General features: G+C 43.6%; 1 protein-coding gene across 1 annotated transcript in view; it reads right to left on the bottom strand.

Moving 5' to 3' along the window:
* Positions 1 to 13,262, bottom strand: part of LOC121192928 (low-density lipoprotein receptor-related protein 8-like) — a 69,661-nt gene continuing 56,399 nt past the window's right edge. Inside the window, exons 10-18 of the mRNA XM_041054947.1 lie at positions 12,040 to 12,211; positions 10,625 to 10,852; positions 8,534 to 8,652; positions 7,900 to 8,039; positions 5,068 to 5,209; positions 4,127 to 4,279; positions 2,661 to 2,951; positions 1,606 to 1,674; positions 1 to 341 (exon numbers count right to left, since the gene is read on the bottom strand). Of these exons, the coding sequence (XP_040910881.1) occupies positions 1 to 341; positions 1,606 to 1,674; positions 2,661 to 2,951; positions 4,127 to 4,279; positions 5,068 to 5,209; positions 7,900 to 8,039; positions 8,534 to 8,652; positions 10,625 to 10,852; positions 12,040 to 12,211 (1,655 nt within the window). The remainder of the gene's footprint in view (positions 342 to 1,605; positions 1,675 to 2,660; positions 2,952 to 4,126; positions 4,280 to 5,067; positions 5,210 to 7,899; positions 8,040 to 8,533; positions 8,653 to 10,624; positions 10,853 to 12,039; positions 12,212 to 13,262) is intronic.

Raw genomic sequence — 13,262 nt, forward strand, 5'->3', positions numbered from 1 at the left:
TCACTTCGCAGTGGAGAGCATGGGCTGCTCCGTGTACCAGTGAGTCCCCGGATCGGGCATGCTGCCCCCGAGAGGCAAGGCGATGAACTGCGGGCAAGTCCCACCTCCTGCCCCCACAACTCCCATGCCGACGCCCTGCGGGTAGGGGTGATGGTGCGCGTGGTGTCCCATGCCGTCCGTCCGCCCGATGTGGATCTCGTCCTCCTCGCCTTCACCGGTGGTCTTGCGGTAGACGGGGTTGTCAAAATTCATGCTCTTGGTGGAGTTGCGCCGCCAGTTACGCCAAACCAGGTAGACTCCGGCACAGACGAGGCCGAACACCACTGTGGCAACGATAGGAACTGCATGCGTTTAACACACAGCGGCAGGGAAATGGGAAGGGGGGAGCGTTAACGAGGCATAACGAGTCCATGGCATGAAATGACAGGCACGGAGAGGAGCAACACAGGCATGCGGGGGACAGAGGGGGCAGGGGGCAGCGATACCGAGGTTGTGTGAGTGTGTGTGTGTGTGTCGCTCAGCCAAACGTCGGGTCAAAGTTGGGTCAAACGCCAACAAAAAGGTCTTTAACACAGACAGTAAATCTGCTTTGCAAAGCACCATTAGGAGCCCAGGCTTTGGCGTAAAGCAGTTTTAAACCATCCTAAGGGAGAAAAAATTTTAACTATCACATTACATCACAATCTCCTGGCACCTCACCCTCAGCAAATCTGTCCTTGAATAAGAAATGTAATTTAATAATGCTTTTTTTAAAAATTACTCCAATAAAGGACTAATAAAGCTTTTTTTTGGTCCTGTACTGTCTGTCCAGCTAATGAAGAGCATAATGAGAAGAGTCCATCAGAACCAACTGGCTGAGTCATTTTATTCAGGTTAATTTACTTCAGTATTTTGTATTGGTGTTGCATTAGTTTTGCTTGTGTACGTGTCATAACTGTCTAAGAACAGAAGAAGAGTCTGAAATTGGTTATGGTTCCAAAGCATGACCATCTTTCCTCACAAGAAAATAAATGATCATTTTAACTGAACTGTATTCTTCTTTGAAAGGTGGTTTTGTTTTGACTTTTTGTCTTGGGAATTCAAGTTTAGCCTCAGTCCATTTGCAAAATATCATGCATATAGCTATTGTCCATTTAAGACCTTTAACAGGATTCTCATTTTAAAACAAGTCACCTGGAAACTACAGTGTTTCAGCCAACTAATGTGGCTGATGTTTGCTGAATTCGCAAGCTAGCTACATTTTTAGGGGGAGATCTGCCCCCGTTAACAGTGTTAACTAGAAAAAGTATTGCACTATAGAATAATAAACTACAGAGACACAAAATGTCTCCTGACAAGGAATCCTCTGGCTGTAGCAGAACCCAACACAACAACACAGTGTGAAGTGAATAATGCGGTGTGGCAGAAATGTCAGACGCACGGAAAATGATCCATGGGAAACCTGAGCGAGGAAGACCTGTGGGCCAGGTTTCTCTCATCCTGCCACAGCAGGGTCAGTGTGAATGGACTACAAACAGAGTGGCCATAGGCAGCGGGTAGACAGCGCCTTCACGCAGCCCTGTGAGGCTTTAGTGTGGACAGACGAACACAGACAAGGAAGCTTACCGATGGGGATGACCACTCCCAAAACAGCCACTGTCAAGTTCTCGCCCAGGAGGAAATGCTCACCTCCAGCTGTAGGGAAGGATGAAACGAGAAAGAGGAGTTAGAGCAAGGGGATGAAAACACAGCGGAGCGAGAGAGGGTAAGAGTAGGAAAGTGTACGGGATAGAGAGAAAAAAAATGTGTGAGAAATAGAGTAAGAGATAAGCAGGAAGAGAAAGTCGGCGGAAGAGAAGGGAGATAAAACAGAGAGGAGGGGAGCGAGTGATCATGCATGCGAGGCCGTGAGTGTTTTACAAAGAGAGAGACAGATAGTGAAAAAGAGGTTGGAATAAATATGAAAGAGGGACGGGAAAAAAAAATGATGAGTTGGTTGGCATTTGCCGGAGTGCGACCTTGACACTGCCTCCCGACCTTCTACACTTCATCCATCTCTTGCTCCATCGGGCTCCAGCTCACGCTCATTTAAATACCACACACTTATTAACACTATGCACACTTACACAAGAGCACACATGCCCTCACAAGTCACGCAACACCCGGCAGCCCACACAGAAGTACAATTTATGGAGGGAGCGGAGGCATTTCCTAGGCAACAAGGTATCCATCCATCACTTGTATTAAAGTCGGTCGAGCGTGGTTGTTGGGTCCTGCAGATATCTCAATTTAATGTCATCATTACAGTGAGGGTGAGGTTGTTAGCTACATTACGAGTGTGAGCAGGACGAGAGGATGTGGTACTTGGCAGGAGATATGGGCGCTCAGGTCAAAGTGGCGCTTCATCAGAAGACTGGGCTCCATCTCTTGTTAACTACTGAATGGCCCGCTCTGCCCTTTTCAAGTCATACAGAGGATCTCGGAGGTCATATTAGAAATGTTAATCGCAGAGGGCGGCAGATTTTAAAGTGATAAAATCTTAAAATCTGAATGTACAAATGTGACATCATATCCGTTTTAAAAACTCTAAATGAGACTTATTTTCAGTATGTGTAATAGTATTTTCATCAATTACACAGGCAGACTTGGTTAAAATGATTTTAAATTCACAGTCCACTTACAGTGTTGTGACACGCTGCTATCCCCTGCAGGTGTGGTGGAGATGACCATAGCGGTGGCCGTAGAGTGGGAGCCCAAAGCCTTTGACTCCTGTGAAGACATGGGTTTGAGTGTGGACAGAGGTGTGAGGGGCTCTGGGGAGCCAGAGGGGGCTGTGGTCAAGTGGGGAGTGGCGTCCGCCTGTGATACGCCCCCCGAAGGCAGCAGGAAGTCTTCAGCAACAGTTGCACTGGTGCCAGGAGTAAGCCCAGTGGGAGGTGTGGACGTCGGTGGCATCTCCTTTCTTGGTGCTGCTACGAAGAAAGGAAGAAGGAGACGAAAACTTCAGCTCAAGAAAATGAATTATAAATGCAGTTTCAAGTCTGAAGTATTTCTCTAAACCTTAGCAGTACTTTGAGATTTTGGGAAAAATATTTATTCACGTTCTTAAGTTCAGGGAAAAAAAACATCCTTAGAAATAACCAAAAACATTCACTGCTCAAATGACCTTGTTGGACACAATAATATGAACATTAACTCACAATACAGCAGTGCACTTCATGTCATGCGCTAAATACTTCTAAATGCTTCTAAATGAAGTTTACAATGCTTCTTTCAGTCAAAATATTCTGGTTCCTAACACAACTGATCTTGGGTCTGTTCAAACAGCTGCCCTTTCCCTGACCAGGGTGACAAGACAGCATGAACATCACACAGTCACAGTGTGTAACAGAGCAATGTGAAACAAAGGTGGTATTCATTCCAGAGACCTTGTGTTAGATTGCATTACATTGTATAGTAGTCCATGTTATCGTATTCACCCCCTGTATGTGTTGCTTAGCAACCACCTTTATTAGTTCAACAATGTTTGGAGGGAGCATATCTAATAATTTATTTTCAATAATTACCTTAATCAATATTTATTGATTTATTACGTGTTGTACTGTAATAAAATGCATAAAGTCACTTAGTATAGTCATTTTGAGTTTTTGCTCTTTCAGAACAATATGTAAAAAAAACAGCTAAATGACTTTGTCTCCTTATTAAACATGAACATTATGTTACTTTTACTGAGCTGGTAATAAAACAATATAGCAGACATGTCAGTTTACCATTTCATACATATTAAGGTTCTGCCAGATTAACCTTGAACATAATTCAACTCATTACTGTTTATTTTGTTAATATTCTGTGTGTAGTTCTGTATAATAAAAAAGTTTATTATTTTTATTATAAAACTATCTCCATATTCAGCATTTGTCAGCTCTAGCCTTAAGTCTCTTTTTAATCCAGTAGGCTACTGCCCAAAATCCCTCTAGTTTTCCCTCTGAAAAAAAAAAAGAAAGAAAAAAACAGAAGCAAGTGTTTCCATAAGTGAGGCAAAATCTGATTATCTGCACAGTAAGCACTGTGGCACTCTGCCCAACAAATCCCTTTAGGTGCTATTGATTACTGAATACTCTCTCTTACCACTCATTAACACACTCACCTGGCACACAGGCTCTCATATCGGGCCCCAGGTCCTGTCCATCGGGGCAGGCGCAGGTGTATTTGGGAGAGTGTTCGGTTATCTGTGGAGCCTTAAGACACAAGTACTCACAGCCTCCATTGGCCACGCTGCCCAGATTACAGCTGTCTGGGCCTGGAACCAGTGACAGGGAGAAAGAGAAGCAAGATGAAGAATTACACGGTTATGGTTACATAAATAAGATTATCACTTATTCAGCTTGGGGAGATAGCAGAGAGTCAGAGAGAGACACAAGAAGTTGCTGTACTCCATTGTTCCCCACTGTGAACAATGTTGAATACCCCTTCAGCAAAGCCCATTTCTTTGCGTAAACAAAATCTAAAAGAATACAAAGAATAACATCTGGCAACGTACAGAAACTTGCTGTAAATATTAATCCTCTTCTGTGCTACTGTGCCAGGTACAGCTCCTCTCTGTTCATGCCTTGTTTAAATACAAACTAGGAAAGACAGGAATGTGTGAAGATCAATCTGGAAAGACGGTGATGAAATACAGAGAAAGATTCAAATAAAAATGGGCATGGATTATGCACCGGGAGGTGAGAATAAAAAGGCAGGCGGAGATAGATATGGAAAGTGACACACACACAGAGAAAACACAACCAGCTATCACATTCGTGATTGACTCAAGTCTGGATTGTCCTGTTAGAGAAACCCGGGTTGGTGGCAGGGATTTGACAGACGAGCGAATGTACTGCTGCTCCCACAGCTTTGATCACTCTACTACAGTCACAAGATTCGCCATCATTTATTCATGTGCCTGGGTCGACACAGACCCACGGAGGAAACTTGGTCACAGAGATACGACTCAGCTCGTGCAACCACAGTGAGACGAGGTGCGACGGCTCACGAACAGACCTGCAGACGCACAGACAAAGTCCATCACTCATACTGTACACGCACCTTGTGGCTGCCGGAGTTGGTGGAAGACCACAATGTCGTGGGGGTCGTTGAGGTTTTCAGCCAGCGTGTGGATGTCTTGACCGGTCAGCCTGTTGGCCATGAAGACCGCTGCCCTGTCTCTGTCTGTCCAGTAGATCCGATCCTGAGAAGCAGAGAAAAATGTCTTAACATCAGGAATAAACAACACAAGTTCATCAGGGTTGTGTTGGGCTTGAAACCAAGAGCACATATTGGCAAACAGGAGCTAATCTTTACTTCTTTATTTTTTTACTTGATGTTTGACTTCACGTCTATCGTGGGTTGTATGATGTCACCCTGGCACCTGGGCTGGTGCATCTTTGCTATTTTTAGCCATGCTAACGGCATGGCTCTAGGACTGGCAATGCCGGTCTGTTGGTGACTTAGGTCATCCTCAGATTTTTCAACATTTGTGGTTTTAAGTGGGTCAACAAATGCAGGATGGACTGCTATAAAACTGCCATCATCAGATCTACACTCAGTTCATCCAGCTCCAACTTATCTTTTTCTTCTTTATGGATAAACCGTTGCATTTCTAGCGACAATCCTATCAGCCTCAGCTGTGTTTCCGTGTTTGGAGCTAATTAGCATATGTCAGTGTGCTAACGCACTAAACTAAGAGGGTGAACAAGGGAAACATTACACCTACTTAGAATCAGCATGTTAGCTTTGTCACTGTGAGCATGTTAGTGTGGTGATGTTAGCATTTATCGCAAAACACCACAGTGCCAATGCACAGCCTCACAGAGCTGTTAGCTGGGATGTAGCCTCTTAGGCTTGTTACATCAAGAACCACAACGGAAGTAAGTGATACTGTCAAAGAAACTAAAGTAAAACTAAAACAACACATATTTGATAACATTTTACAGTTAACAGTATAAAAACGTTCAGGATGACAGAAAAAAGGTTGAATGAATCAGAGGAACAATAAAATAAAACATGAGCACAGACGACTGAAAAGAAACGGAGGGACAAACGACCTAAACAGAGAGAGCAGAGAAAGAAGAGCCATGCGGAGGGGAGATTACAGTGGGATAGATGCTGTCAGTACGTGGCTTACAGCATTCACAAGTCTAATTTACTGCAGGAAAAATAATAGAGGGAAAATGAGGGCGAGTGAAATATGCACTGATACATATTTGCTGCCACACAGAGTCTAATTCATTATCTTTTGTAGAAGAGAGAGGATGTTAATTTGGCTTTTGCTGCAAACATTATGAGGGAACGAATGCATCAAGGAAATGCACATGTGGGTTTAGTGACAACTAAGGCAGGTTTTTATTGAGCTGAAGCAGCAGTGCAAGTGTGACAGCACGTGATAAATGGGATAGTCAAATGTTGTAGAGGAAGATTCAATCGATCATTGGTTTTCTTTTTGTAGGTTTTAAGTGTCCGGGATATCCTTTGTGGTTCGTTACAGCGTTAAGGTCTTAATTTATTAAAACATATTATATTTAGATCATAGTACAGTAGCTTAAAGGGAAATTTGAACCATCCTTGTTGTTTATTAATTGATTTGTTTGCTTTGTTTTCCCCTAGTTCACTCCCTCAGCAGTTTCAACAGACAGTTTTAGACAGGAGCTGATTTCTTTTTTTTTTTTTTTTGGTTGCCTTAGAAACTACTAGGCTAATCTCCAGTGAGTGGCGAGACAATACGCCTCACTACACGAGTGTGTACATGTGTGTGTTTGTGTTGAGTCAGTCGTTGAGTCACGTGATGATGTGACACTACAGCTAGCTCCACTCAATAACACTGAGCTGGTGTGTGTGTTCAACTTCCTGAACAAGAAGGTCACCTTGTAGTCACAACAGGGCAGAGAGCAGAGAATCCCCAGATCGATTATGTATTATACCAGACGGGGTTAATCATCACTGCTCTGAGTTACGCTAGTGTTGACTGCAGGATGGACAAACAGTCCAGAGTACAGTAAAACAAGAAATCTCAAGGTTATGCTTTGGACAACTATTTTCATTTGGTTTACAAGGTCAGAAATTATGGGAAAAACAAGAGAAACAAGAGATCTTTACTTGAGAATTTCCATTTTAAGCTATAAGCAGCTCCCGGGCAAGTTTCATGACCCCTGAGCTCACAAATGCTCATGTTTTCAATTATTCATTCTTGTAAATTTGCACTGCTGCTGAATGACATCTGTATCTCTGTTCCCACTGAGACCAGTTCCCCTTGAGAGGAGTTGTCCCAGTGGGGACCACGGCGGTGATGTTATTACCACCCGTGTGAAACTGGCAGGGAGGCTGCTGCAGTGGCAACATCAGGGTCATCCCGGACTAAAGTTTGCAAGCAAAAGGATGCCTGCACACAAGCACAAACAGAGCACAGAGGGAAACGAAGCAGCGGGATTTGCTGGACTGCTTGGCACCAAATCTGATTTAAGCTCTCTGAATGCCCTGACATATCACACACCGGGAAGCTGGCTGATGACCAAAAGCACAGTGTGTGTTTGCGTGTTGCGTTAGGCTGCTCTCTGTTCCGTATAGCTGTCCTCGTTTTAGTATGCTCGGGCTGTCAATCCCACAAGGGAAAACAGACAGCCTAAAGGGACATATACACACACACACACAGACGGAGCATACAATAAATTGAATTCAACAGTCATTACATTCAAATTCCCAGTTACACTGCAGGCCCCTGAGAGGCTAATGAGAGAGATGTAGATATGATGAGTTGTGGGAGGCTGGATGATATCATGGGCAACGGCCCAAAATCCTAGTAGTCTACTGCTGAGTGTTACAACATGAGAGACTGAGATAGAGGCACACACACATACACAAATACACACAAACACACACACAAACCTCAAAAACAGCCAGTGCGTAGGGGTGTCCCAGTCTCTCTGCAGACGACATGTGTGTTCTGCGGTGAGCTCCGTTCAGGTCCACACTGGCAATGAGGTGAAGCTTCGAATCCACCCAGTACAGACGCCTGTTGGCTACATCTGAGACACACACGCACACGCACACGCACACACACACACACACACACACACACACACACACACACACACACACACACACACACACACACACATAGAGATAGGACCTTCCCGGCCTGAGCAGAAATTGATTGTCTTCACGGTAAGCACTCTTGCACTCTGTCCAACAAATCCCTTTAGGTGATATTGATTACATTTTAAAATGTCAGATTCTCACGATTACATCGCGTCAACTTTTCCTGTGTCGATCCATAACTTCTGAAACACGTCAAATATCACTCCAAGGCAAACGTGATAACTCATAAATCCATTATCGCTAAACATCTACCTTTTCTATTTCAGTTCCTTCTGACCTTTACCTTCAGTGAGTTCACTTAGTGCATTAGCTCCTTTCAGGACTGTGATTCAGGCACATTTAGCTAAAAGAGTGTATAACATAGCTCCGTGTAATTCTTCAGGTAAGAGCATGGGTTGAAAAGCAGCTGTTCTCTTCTCACCTAGAGTGATGCCATTGGGCCATTCAATGTTATCAGCCACCAGCACCTGTCGGTCCACTCCATTCATCCCGGCCTTCTCTATCTTGGCTCGAGTGCCCCAGTCTGACCAGTACATAAAGCTGGATCGAACAAAAAACACAAAGGAAACTTTTATTAAATTTACTTAAATTACAGTGCTCATGTAGTGCTGCTGTGCTCAGACAGAGAGGTGAAAATAATAATGTTGTAGTGTACAACATTATTATAGTGTGTGTGTGTGTGTGGTTTTTATTTTATTGTGTTTAACAATGCATTTATTACTCTGGTGACATTGGTCTGCCAACTAGTCGCTGTTGTGTTGGTTTTGCTCTTGAATTTTTTTTTATGATGAAGCTTTGAGTTCTTGTACAGTAGGTCGTGTTCTTTGTTTCAATTCTACCAGCAACCAGCAAAGTTTTTTTTAGGTAAAAGTCAGATTAGCATGACTATCTGCAACACAATGTTTGCACTAGCAAGATGACATAAAGCCATGATGCTAAAAAAAAAAAAAACGCTGGTGCAGCCCATTGTAGGACAATCCTACAGTAGACTGCAAAATACAGAACAGAGAACAAATATTTTTAGAAATGGCAGCTGAAAAGGAAAGAGAGATTTTGGTGTTGTGTTGCAGAGGTAATGCAGTCTGGGATTTAACATCTGGGAACACCACCTGTAAAAGTTGCGGAACTTCCTGCGTTTTATTAAAGAGAGACACAGAAAGGGACAAATTTCTGTTAACAGCTGCTGGTATATAATAAAACCACTTCTGATGACAGAAGTAGAGCCAGAATATTAGATTACTGCAGCAAAGTGGAAGATCTGTAGAAGGTGCCCTTTAAGGGAGCTGTCCGTTCAGCTCCACGAAACCACAGCACCAGTCGACTTATCTCCCGCAGGCTTTCTGCTTCATTTTTCCAGGCATTTTACTACTTGTAGTAGTTTGGTGAATTGTTATTAGGACTGAAGCAGCTTTTTTAAAGCCTTCTGACATGATGGTTTGCATCTTATTACTTCATAATACTTTACTTTTTACATTATTTTTAATGACCACAAAAATCTCCCAGATTGATCTTTTATAACTCCAGGAGGCCTCTGACAGTAATATTTAATGATTTCCTTACAGCTCCTGTCCTTGCTGCTGGAGTATGTGATCACAGTGAAAATATGTTTATTACTTCATTCCTTCCACACAACATTTCAAGCTTATTAGGAGGCAACTTACATTTTCCTGTGCAACTTTTCGCTTTGTGTGAGACAAACAGCCATTTATGCCATAAACAGGAACCTTGCTCATGTTTGTAAATACTCTGCTAAACCAGCCAATAGAAATGTTGTTACTGTATGAGTTCAGTGTAGGTTGAATGGTTATTGGTCAATCAGTCAGAGATCATCGCAGCAAAGTACACAGTGACTTACACATCATTTCCATGTAAACGATTATTGCTAACATCAAGTGAATTTTCCCGCAAAGACAGAACTGTCACTTGGCGTCACAGTAGGCGCTCTGCGTGTGCTGGATTCCCGTCGGGCAGTTGTGTTTGGCTCTGTGATGTGCAGAACATCTCAGTGTGTACATGCCTCTGTTTAGGCTGTGTCCCTGTTTATTTTAGGTGGTTTTTGTGCATGTTTGTTTTCATCTGGGTTTGGATCACCGGAAAACACAAAAGCTGCAGACGCACACGCTGGCACAAATTCATAAAGCTTCCCAGATTAGGAGCGATCATCTAGGACAGAATTTCTAAAAAAAATTATTGAGTCAGGATGCAAAATGGGTCACAGGCTTGTTACTCTGGATTCCCATGTATGGCAACGAGAGTTCTCTTATGTTTGTCATTAGACATGGTCCCAGAAGAGGATTATGTTTATTCAATTTCTGGGTCCCAAGCTGAAATCACTTTATCTGGGGTCATCGACCACCATCTTCAATAGTATAGATGAGGAATAAACAAGCCCAGTACAGTGACTGCCAGCATATTCATATCCAAGCTTGATTTGTAAGCCTGGTTTCAAGGCATTTGACACTGTGTGTCTAAACAAAGAAATACCCTCACACACTCCACGCATCCTTCTTACCCGTGGTGGGGATCCAGCGCTATGGCTCGGGGCTCACTAAGGTCAGTGTTGATGAGGACACGTCTCTTGGTGCCGTCCACTGAGGCCACAGAGATGGATTTGTCTCCAGAGTCGGTCCAGTACAGGTTGTGTTGGAGCCAGTCCAGAGCCAGGCCCACAGGGGTCTGCAGAGACGAATCCACCAGCGGCACCTGCTGGGAGGGGTCACTGGCCTCGTGGATGAAGGCGCTGCAGGGGAAGGAGGAGGCAGTAAAGGGGGGGGGCAGGGAAGAAATAGGAGAGAAGGGGGGAAAGCGAGGGGACATAGATTGTTTTGAGGGGAGGGGAATAAGTAAGCCAGCCATTATTGCAAAATCGATGTGAAGTGGAGGGATGCCGACGGCCTGGTGGGCTCTATTTTGTGATAATGAGTCTCTATAAACTATCCTCCTTATTACATGGCAGCCTACCAAAATCATTGATCATTGTAAAATATTGACTTTAGTGATTTAATTACAAACTTTTCCTTAAAAATAATTAGACTGTAAAAGTAACTATAGAAAAACAACTGCAACCACAGACGTGAAAGCAAATCTAGCGATAGCCACAGGGATAAGGAATGACTGAACAAATGAATGGATGATAACAGAATTAAAAAGCTTTCATATTTGTCTACAGCAAGCAAAGATTAAAGTCTGTTTGCTGCATTAATTTGATCAATTGTAAGTGGATATAAAGTGGATGTATGAACACACAGAGGAAAATCACGGGACAAGTGGATACCATACAGATTATGTACGATCACTGCTGACATGTAAACTAATTCTCCCTCCTCCACTGTGCTGTAAAGCAACGACTGCAGAGCGGAGAGTGGGACTGGTGTATGAGCCGTAGCCTTGGGCCACGCGCCGAGCAGGTTCATCCTGGGGTTAGCGTCCTTCTTAGGTGCACCACTTATGAGAATAGACAAGGCCTCACTCAGGGGTTGCCCTGCGTGCTAATGACTTGGCCCCGGCAGAGGTGTGAGGTGAGGGCCAGGCAGCTGTGCTCCCGAACAGGATTTTCAATTTTAGTTTCCCCAGAGATCTTTTCTCTTAACATCCATTTCATGAAGAGAACACAGTGCTCCAATTAGAATACGCTCCGGGCAGAAAACGTAGTTAGGATAACAATAGGAAGGGTGGAATTCATCTGGAATAACAGCAGGTCCCAGCCATCGACTCAGCTGATTACATTTCAAAAACATTTGTAATTCAAGATACAAGCATTTTGATTGAATTCATACTGAAAATTGAACTGAATTCATATATAGACATAACATTTGTTGCATTCATGGTCCGTGATGCACATTACGACTGTGATCTGCTAACCTCATTTAAAAGACTTGTTATTTTGTGAAAAGGACTGTGTTAAAATCAAAAAAAATTTCCGTTTACCTGTAGATTTTCCGGTGAAAGCGATCGCACCAGAAAACACGGTTGTTGGCCACGTCCAGATCCAGAGCCACTGCATTCTTCTGGGTGGACACCACCTGGCTGTAGTCCCTCTTCACCAGGTCGATGCGTCGGATCTCATGCCGGTTGGTGAACAGTAGGTAAGGGCTCTTCCCTGCACGCAAAGCAAAGGATATTCAGGGCGCCATTTTGGTGATGATGGGCACAAAAGCAAGAAGTCAGGGTCAAAGTGCAGATGAGTGCACGCAGCTACACTTCACAGTGCAGGGCAGTTTGTAAAAGGGGCTGAAGCAGGACGAATACATTGTTAGAAAGAGGAATACATTGGATGCCCAGTCATATCAGCTCTGACAGTTTGATAATGGACCAAAAAAAAAGGTTCAAGCTGGTATCACTTATTATAGAAAAATGCTGTGGTCCAGGAGCTCCACAGATCATCTACGCACAGCACCGCTAATATGATTTAAATTCAGCAGCAAGTGCAGTGTATTAAAATAATTCTAACCTTTATCCAGTGAAATCACGTTCCAAACACATTCTGAGCAAACTGGATTTAGATTGGATAAGACATAATGGCTGTACCAGCACTTGTGTCAATAATTAAGCACAAAGCACAGAGCGCTATTCTGTGGGTAGAGGTAGGACATAAAAAAAAAAAAGAAGACACCAATAAGCCTGAGCCTTCGAGATCGGCTTTTCAGCACAGCATCAAAACGTGCTGGACTCAAGACCGCTAACCCTGATGGGAAAGGCTGCGTGTCAGGGAATGATGTGGACATTCCCCTACAGTAATAACAGCGAGACTTCACCGCTGTGTCAAAAAGCACTGCAGCTGAATGTGCAGCTGCACATTTGTAGCACCAAAGTCAATACTCTGAATGTGATCTTTTAACACAGATTAATAACACAACAAAGCTTGCGTGATACAGCTCAATATCCTCCTCTAACAAGAGTGCAGGGACAATAATCTTTCATTAAAAACTGCTGAATAGTCGGAGTATTGATCAGTGCGTCTGTATGCTTCATTAAGTTGTACGCGCCTTATTATTTTCTCCTTGCAAACATGGATCAGGAGCACCTACGCCTTCGACCGCGCCTCTTTAAGCAGCAAACTGCCATCTTTCACACAGGCAGTGGAACTGAACAGACATGAATGAAAACACACTCACACACAGAAAACGAGTCACTTCCTCTGAGGGCAGATA

Source organism: Toxotes jaculatrix, chromosome 14 (genome assembly GCF_017976425.1).
Source record: "Toxotes jaculatrix isolate fToxJac2 chromosome 14, fToxJac2.pri, whole genome shotgun sequence".
Taxonomy (NCBI): Eukaryota; Metazoa; Chordata; class Actinopteri; family Toxotidae; genus Toxotes; species Toxotes jaculatrix.